The sequence below is a fragment of the Empidonax traillii genome, unplaced genomic scaffold (assembly GCF_003031625.1).
Source record: "Empidonax traillii isolate 1590-97213 ecotype Southwest subspecies unplaced genomic scaffold, ASM303162v1 scaffold1130:size175532, whole genome shotgun sequence".
In the NCBI taxonomy this organism is placed as follows: Eukaryota; Metazoa; Chordata; class Aves; order Passeriformes; family Tyrannidae; genus Empidonax; species Empidonax traillii.
Window position 1 is genome coordinate 51,396 of NW_020956323.1, and position 7,962 is coordinate 59,357.

Here is a 7,962-nt window from a genome sequence, read left to right on the forward strand (position 1 = left end):
TTTCTTCAAGCTCAATGTTAATTTTTAGAGCAGTTTGAGGGGTTTTTTGACTCCCTTTCTGAATAGAAGGAAGAACTTAACTCTTCAGGTTGTTGGAAGTGTTTTAAACTTCTATTTAAGTTTAGTTAGGGCCTATTTAATGTTATTGGTGTTTGTGTCAGGTTCATGATTTTGCACAAGCAGCTCTTGAACCTGCACGAGTGTATTGATAGGTCTGTTCTTTGCCCATCTAGGTGAAGACTGCTATTCTTCTCTTGTAAAAGACTGTATTCTTCTCTTGTAAAACAGTTTGACCAGTCCAATGGCCTTTTTCTAAACCTTTTTCTTTACCTGATGGTAAAATGAAGCCATGAAAATTCAGCAGTTTTGAGGACTGGGCACAAGAAAACAGTTGAAAAGTAGAATCTGACTTTTAAATATCAGCAGAGCATTATGGTCATGATAGTTTCATAAAAAAAAAAGAACTCCTAAATTCTTCTGTTTCAGAACTGTCCTTTAAAAAAGGATAATTAAGAAAGACAAGACGTAATGTAAACATTGATTTTCTGAGGGCTTGATTGTACTTTCTAGAAAGCTTACTTTATAAAGCATCAGTCTTCTGATTTGCAGTCCTGAGCTAACCTGTGAAGCAGGAGGACGTTAGGTTCACCACTGAGCTTTGTCAGGTCTGAAAAAGAAGGTTCATATATAGATGTCACTGAGAACAGATTAGTTTCCTTTAAAGTTTTTTTTTTTTTTTAGATTATCTTGCTGATTTTTAGTAGAAAATTGCTTTGGCCCGATATGGAAAAAGCCTGTGATGTGAGCCTGTGGTTAACTTTCAGTGTCTGTATAAACCTGCTTTATACTTTTCTGGATTAAGACATAGGATTGATCTTTGCTGCATTTCACTTGATATCAAACTGGCACCAAGTAATTTAGTACGGAAATACTTTAGGGGTATTAAGAAAAGATGCTTTGAGGCTTGAAGTTTTAACTCGGTTGCTGATGGTGAATTCTTCATGTTCTGGATGATGAATATGAACAGTAACCAAAAGTGCAATTTGTAGATGCACTGAGTGCCTAAATTTGCATTTGAAAGCATGAAAATTTACATTTAGGATATATTTAGTTGTATTTAATGGAAAACATTCTGAAAAAAAGGATTCCAATTGTCTCAAATTAGTCACCCATGTTTGTGAAGGTTTTGATCTGTTTCAGTTACTTTGCTACAAAATAGAGATAGCAACATCAATACCTCGTAACTGTTTTGAAGATAAATTACTCCTTTTTGAAAGAGTTAAGCTGTAATAGCGAGTGGGATAGAAAAATCCATGTGAAATATGAGTCATTCTGTCTTTGTAGTGGAATTTGTTTAGTGTGAGGAAAAAAATACCTGGAGTCACATTCTGAAAATGAGAGGTAAAATACTGGATAAATAGATACATTATTAAGATGTTCAGCTAAATCCCAAGGGAAAAAAATGTGAGGCTATATCATAGCATGGATGCCTACAAAGGTATACATTAAAATTGACAAACAACCATGATTTGGATATGTCCTGTTGTCCAAGTGCTTAAATTTGCAAACATAAAAGGTTTTGTAGCTTCTGTACATGTGTGGTCTACTATTTGATGAATGCAAAAATTGGCACCAAAAAACTCCTTTTTCTAATAGGTCCTGACCTGTTTCTTCTCTAGCGCTGGAATATTCTGATCTGCTGCATACCCCTTTGCATTAGATTACATGAGAATAGAAGTAGAATAAATGGGAAAGAAGGCTTATTTCTCATCTAGCTCTTCCTCACCTTGATCAAATCATGGTCCTCCTTGCCTGTGAAATGCTACTTCTTTATTCAATCTCTTAATTTCATTGTCTTTGTCCATTTAGGAATCCATCATCTCCTTCAGTCCCACTGTTAGAGTCTCTGCTTTCCCCTTATTCTCTGTTTTTGCTGCTGTCCAGATCCACCCCTGCATCCAGATGGAAGGTCCCGGACTTCAAGCATGAAGTGCAGCTTGTTGCTCTTGGACCAGTTCTGGGTAGCCTTCCATTAAGATGGCAGAAGATACTGCTTGAATATGAAAGTCAGCAGCCTGCCAAATTTTGGAATGCAGCATTGTCAGTGCTGCCTAAAGAGTGTTTCCTCACAGTTTCCTAGTACAGCAGAAACAATATTTTTCTCTAGCTCCCTATCAGGAGTGATTAAATTGCCTTGGCAGAATTTTCCAAAAATATTCCAGATTTTTTTCTTTAAAACTCAAATTAAATAAAGCAATGGAAAGGGAATCTCACCATGGAGAGTCCTGATCAGCTTTAAAATTAGTTAGAGAGGTAACTTCGCTTGTACTTGGTGTAATGGTGCTCAAGGCAGAAGACTGAGAAATATTACGGAACTGTCATACCGTGTCTCTGTGCATGTCTTTCTTACCTGTGTTTTTCATGTGGAAATGTGCTTTTCTGCTCTCCCTAGGTAAGAAATTACACAGAATGTGCCTGTGTCCAGAGTCGCCAGGTGATCACTCCACCAACAGTGGGGCAGCGCAGTCAGCTCCGGCTAGTGATTGTCAAAACCTACCTGAATGAGAATGGCTACGCTGTTTCTGGGAAATGTGATCGAACCTGCAACACACTTATCCCGTTCCTGATATTTCTCTTCATTGTTACCCTCATAACAGCTTGTGCCCAGCCATCAGCAATTATAGTGACACTCAGGTGAGAACTCAGTGATGGCTTTGAAGTATTTTTGCTGTGTCCGCTATCAAGCCTTGTGTAGCTTGTGTATCCTTAAAAAGTAGATAGAATAAGGCTGACAGGGTAGGGTGAAACTTGCTTGTATTTAGAATATGTAACATGATAACCCACTTTAGGAAACAAGAAGTGACCAGTGAATTCCAGGTGTAAAAGAAAAAATAAGTAACACATCATGTAAGAAAGTTACTCCTGAAAAATTTTCAATTTTCTTAGAGCAATAGTCTGGATTCTCAAATGCAAATGAAAAAAATTACTATTTTAAATTATCCTTTTCTCTTTCCTAAAATTGTTCGTTCCTACCACGTCTGTTTTGAGTATTCCTTTTTTTCCTTCACCAGAATTTTGAACTTCTATTGTAGTAGTGATGTTATCACTGTGGTCATTTCAGGATAGAGAATAATACAGTCTTTGTAGGAAAAGGCAGTGGCATTTATTTTTCAATTTGAAAAAAAGCATTCAGATTTTTAGATTGGCTTTTGCCATCCCTGCCATCTAGTCTGATAAAAGTAATCACTCCCTGTAACATCTTTGTCCATTTATAGTACAGCACCTGTAAGTGAAGTTCTGCTGATTTTTAAAGAGAAATGAGCAGAGATAACGTAGTGTGCTATACTGCTAAAATAATTTTGTATTTGTGTAATCTATGTTGCTGCTGTTTAAAGAGAAGGAGAAAGAATTAGAGGAAAATTACTAGAATTTACAAAGCACACCCATAATCTAAACCTACTCTCTTTCAGTTTGAAGCCATTCCCCCTTGTCCTGTCAGTACATGCTCTTGTAAATAGTCTCTTTAATCATCCAACTGCTGACCACTCCAGGACTGAGCAGAAAACCTGTTAATAAGGGCATTGTCGAAACACTGACAGGCAATGGGCATCAACCACCTCTCTAGGAAGCCTCTTCCAGTGTTTCAGATGCTCTTCAGAAGCACACCCAAAATGATCCAGATGCAAATGGGCATGCTGTCCCTGGGACCAGGTTAGAGCTGATCTGAAGTAAATCCCTACAAAACCTGAAATGCTCGTGGTGTACATGTTGAGTCCTCAGCACTAGCTGTTTAGCTGCATTAATTGCTAACATAGAGACAACCTTTTGTCCTGTTTTTGTGTAAAATTTGTCTTCAAATTGAGCTTTTCTCTAAACCAATCTTGGGCCTTTTCTTTCTGTGAGAATGGTCCTCCCAAGAAAGTGGGATTTTTTCCTGGTAACGCTGTCTTTGAAGAGCTTCACTCTGATATTCTGAGACCACTGATGTTCTGCTGCTGCTCAAAACTAGTCCCCTGTAAAATACTAATAATGGCAAATTGTTGTAATAGGTCACGGAACCTTAGAAAACATGAGGCAGGTCAGGACTTGGCTTCGCTATCCTTACGCTCAGTTGTGAGCGCAGCTGAGAAACCCTCTGGCAGACATCTTTGTCTCATCCCCTGCAAGGACAAGCACTCTTTTGCTGACATTTTCTCAGCTCGAGGGGCTAAGGTTTATGCAGAAGCCTGCTGCTGACACACAGAGGACACATGTCACGTCGTGGAATTTGTCTTTCAGTTTACTTTTCAAAAAATCTACAAAATGGGTTCAAGGATCACTGTTAGGACAGTGAAGCCAGACTCTTGAGGTGGGCATGTCAGACTTCCAGTTGCTTATGCAGCCATACCTCAACTACTCTGTGCACAGCACCATTATAATTCAGAGACTTCTGACTTTATTCCTTCTGTCTCTGGGTTTACCACCTCTAAAATAATACTAATTAAAAAACGTTGCCATTGCATTGCAGTCACACAAAGGCAAAACTACAATCAGTGAGCATTAATAATGCAGTGAGCCACACAATAATGAGGTGCGTAAGGGAGATCTCCAGTAGGATTTTGTAGTGTTCAGTAAAAAATTGGTGGCCCACACACATGAACAGTCCCAAACCACATATTGTGCATCAGTCCAAGGTTTGTGGCCCAGGTTGTTTCTCCAGTTTCTGGATGGCGTGACTCAAACCTTGATTTTACAGCAGACCCCTTTGTGGACTTTCTGTAGTTTTTTGTCTTATGTTTTCAATGTCATTAGAAGCTGTCTATCTTAATTTCAGACCTTTAGGTTAAGAACTGAAAATATTTTTTAAATCAGTAGATAACTTGTGGCTTATTAAAATTGTAGTTGCAGTGTGGAATCTTGTTACTTTGTATTTAGTCTTTTGAATCTAGACATTTTTCCTTTGAAACCTACTGAAAGAATCTTGTATTATTTCTATCAAAAAGGAACAGTGTTTAAGGAGACTGTTTGGATGTTTCTACTGATATTTTTCCTAAAGTAGCTCCAAAGTTCTTAAGCTATGCAGAGATCTGTTAAATTCAGACACTGAGTCCAACTTTCAGCAATTTAGTTATCCATTAATTATTATTTTACAGCAAAAAGATTAAGAAAAATAAATTAAAGACATATGAAATAAGAGAAAGGTATCATATGAAGCCATAAACATTTTGGGTGGATTCTCTAAATTTCTTTAATGGGTTTGGATCAAATTCTTCAGGCCTTCAGGTTAAAAGGTGTGATTGCAGTTTTGATTAAACAGGTTCAGGAGAGGCTGGCAGTAGTTTTTCCTAACAATAAGAGTTAACAATAGTAGAAGCTAAATCAAAGAAATGTAGACAAAAATTTTCTATAGCTCAGAAAAAAACCCATGAGGTAGAGCCAGAACATACCATGATGACTAACTGTTGTGACTGTTTCTATAGTGGAGTTTTCTTTTTGCCTGCTAGGTCTGTGGAAGATGGGGAGCGGCCCTTTGCACTAGGAATGCAGTTTGTTTTATTACGAACTCTTGGTAAGTCTTACAGTAGCTCAGCATTTCCATAAAGGCTCGCCATGTTCAGCTTAAATGTACTATAAAAATATTAGACTTCCATAAATCTCGAACTATTTGCCTGATTTACTGCATTAGGAACCTAAAATTAATAGCATCTGAAAACATTGTATCTGAAAATGCGGTTATTTATCTTTTTTTTTTTTTTTTGTTATTCCGACTTTCTAGAACAACATTTTTGTCCCAGAAAGATACATTTTTCCAGTTTCAAATTGTATATAAAAATTAATAGTTACTAAATACTGTTTTATTAGGACTTTTTCTCTTTTAGAAACTGGTTTTTGTTGCTTTCAGCAATAACAATAGTTTTTTTCATTTTTAAAATAAGAAGCATTCATTACCTAATTTCAAGTAGTTCAAAGCAAAAAGGGGTACATGTTAAAAGTATTCAACAAAGCCGCTTCTTTCAAGCTCTTGAACTTCTAAAATCCTGCTTATAAAGAACACTCCAGGTGTTCAGGTACTACAAAATATATGACTAGAGCAAGCAAGGACTATTCTAAGAGGACCAGAGGGGAAGCTCATTTAGCTGCTTCTGGAAGTTTTGTTTGAGGAAGGACATTTCAATCTTGTCTTAAAGCTGTTGTATTTCTGGAAAAAGCAGGAACATTCAGTGGACTGACTGCATTTTTAGCTGCCTTAGAAGTTAAGGTCTGCTTCTGACGAAGACCTATTCAAAAGAAAATTGAAAATCTTAGCGGTCTCACCACTTCCATCCATTCTTCAGTAAGAGAAACATTTTGTGGTCTTTGGTGCTTTTTCTCCTTAATCTAAAAGCAGCACCTTTCCCAGCTCATGAGCATTGGAAGTTCAGCAAGTAATGCTACAGAGATAACGACCCTCATGACCCTCTCCCATGTATTGCTTCCTGAGAGCAAAACTGAATTTTTTTTGAGGGACACATAGTTCAAGAGCTGTCTGGAGACAGCAGATTGAAGCACTACCTGCTGTAAGGTGCTGCTGCATTGTCTTCTTTGTTTGAATTCTCTCCTATTTGTAGTAGGCCTCATGTGTATAAAGCAGTGTTGGTGGCAAGATTGGCTGACCACTTTTCCATGTTTTACATTTCATGTAAGAACAGCAGAGTAGACATCTCAAAAATTTTTTGACCTACGCTGTTCGGCTAAGGCGTATGGTTTCTTTAGGAGTTTTCCACAATGTACTAACACGTATTATTTCTCTTGCTATTTTTATTTCAGCTTACATTCCCACTCCGATTTATTTTGGGGCTGTTATTGACACCACATGCATGCTTTGGCAACAAGATTGCGGCGTACAAGGATCTTGCTGGGAATACGATGTCACCTCCTTTCGTTTTGTCTACTTTGGGTTGGCAGCTGCTCTCAAGTTCGTGGGATTCCTTTTTATTTTCCTGGCCTGGTATTCCATTAAGTGTAAAGAAGAACAGCAGCAGAGACAGAGATGGAGGGCTTCACTGGTGAACACTGTGAGTGAGATGGTTGGACAAGCTGGACCCCAACAAAACTATGCACGGACTAGATCCTGCCCTACCTTCAGTTCCCGAGGAGACACCAATGTGGCACAAGGAATGAACTGCTTAGAACAGACATACCCCGACCCTTTTTCAGAAGCAATAAATTCCTCAAATGAAAATGTGTTGGAAGAAGTCACTGCTGAGATATAGGCCCCTGGCTTGGTAATGTAATATTTAATTTTGTTGGTTGACTTAATTACGGCGCCTTGTAAAACACCTGTGCCTTCTATTTTTAATCTAAATGTAACATGATAAAACCAACAAAGCTTGATGCAAACAACCATAATATGTTCCTGAGGGCTGGATACCTCAAACCAACCCAAGTTCTTATTCCTCCCCTCCCAACAATGGAGTTTTAAAAATGGTGTTTGTAATTATTTCAGATGTGTCCATTAGATGTCCGTGCTCTGATCTAATATCATTGTAAAGATGAGGTGTTATGAACAGCAGAAGTCAGTGGAAGACTGACAAAAACTCATATTGTTGATGTCTAGACTCACAAGAATGCTTAAATGTATTGTCAACTTCATATCTGCAAACTGTATTTTTAAGAGAGTAGTTACTGTGAGTTCTGCTACGAAGCACAACTGAACTTATTTAAACTATGCAACTTATTTGGATAATTGTATGTGCAGCAAAATAAGTTTAAAGTTTGCTTTTAAAGACATTACTGCAACTGAATTTGAAAGGGGCTATTTTCAGACATAATCATTAAATTAAAAAATAACATAAGGTTTAAAGTACTGTTAATAACATGTCAAGCCATACAGGAGTTACGCATCAGGTAACATTTGCAAATGTTGAGTTGTAACATCTTTATCCTGTCAAAATGTGCATTCATTTTCATTTGATGGGATGTAGTCATTCTTCACAAAGTACA

At 37.6% G+C, this 7,962-nt stretch overlaps 1 protein-coding gene across 1 annotated transcript in view; it reads left to right on the forward strand.

Annotated features, from left to right (window-relative positions):
• The window catches only part of SLCO5A1 (solute carrier organic anion transporter family member 5A1), a 34,061-nt gene extending 26,772 nt beyond the window's left edge, over positions 1–7,289 (forward strand). The window contains exons 6-8 of the mRNA XM_027905214.1: positions 2,453–2,694; positions 5,484–5,548; positions 6,787–7,289. Coding sequence (XP_027761015.1) covers positions 2,453–2,694; positions 5,484–5,548; positions 6,787–7,232 — 753 coding nt within the window. The 3' untranslated portion in view covers positions 7,233–7,289. The remainder of the gene's footprint in view (positions 1–2,452; positions 2,695–5,483; positions 5,549–6,786) is intronic.
• The last annotated feature ends 673 nt before the right edge of the window (positions 7,290–7,962 follow it).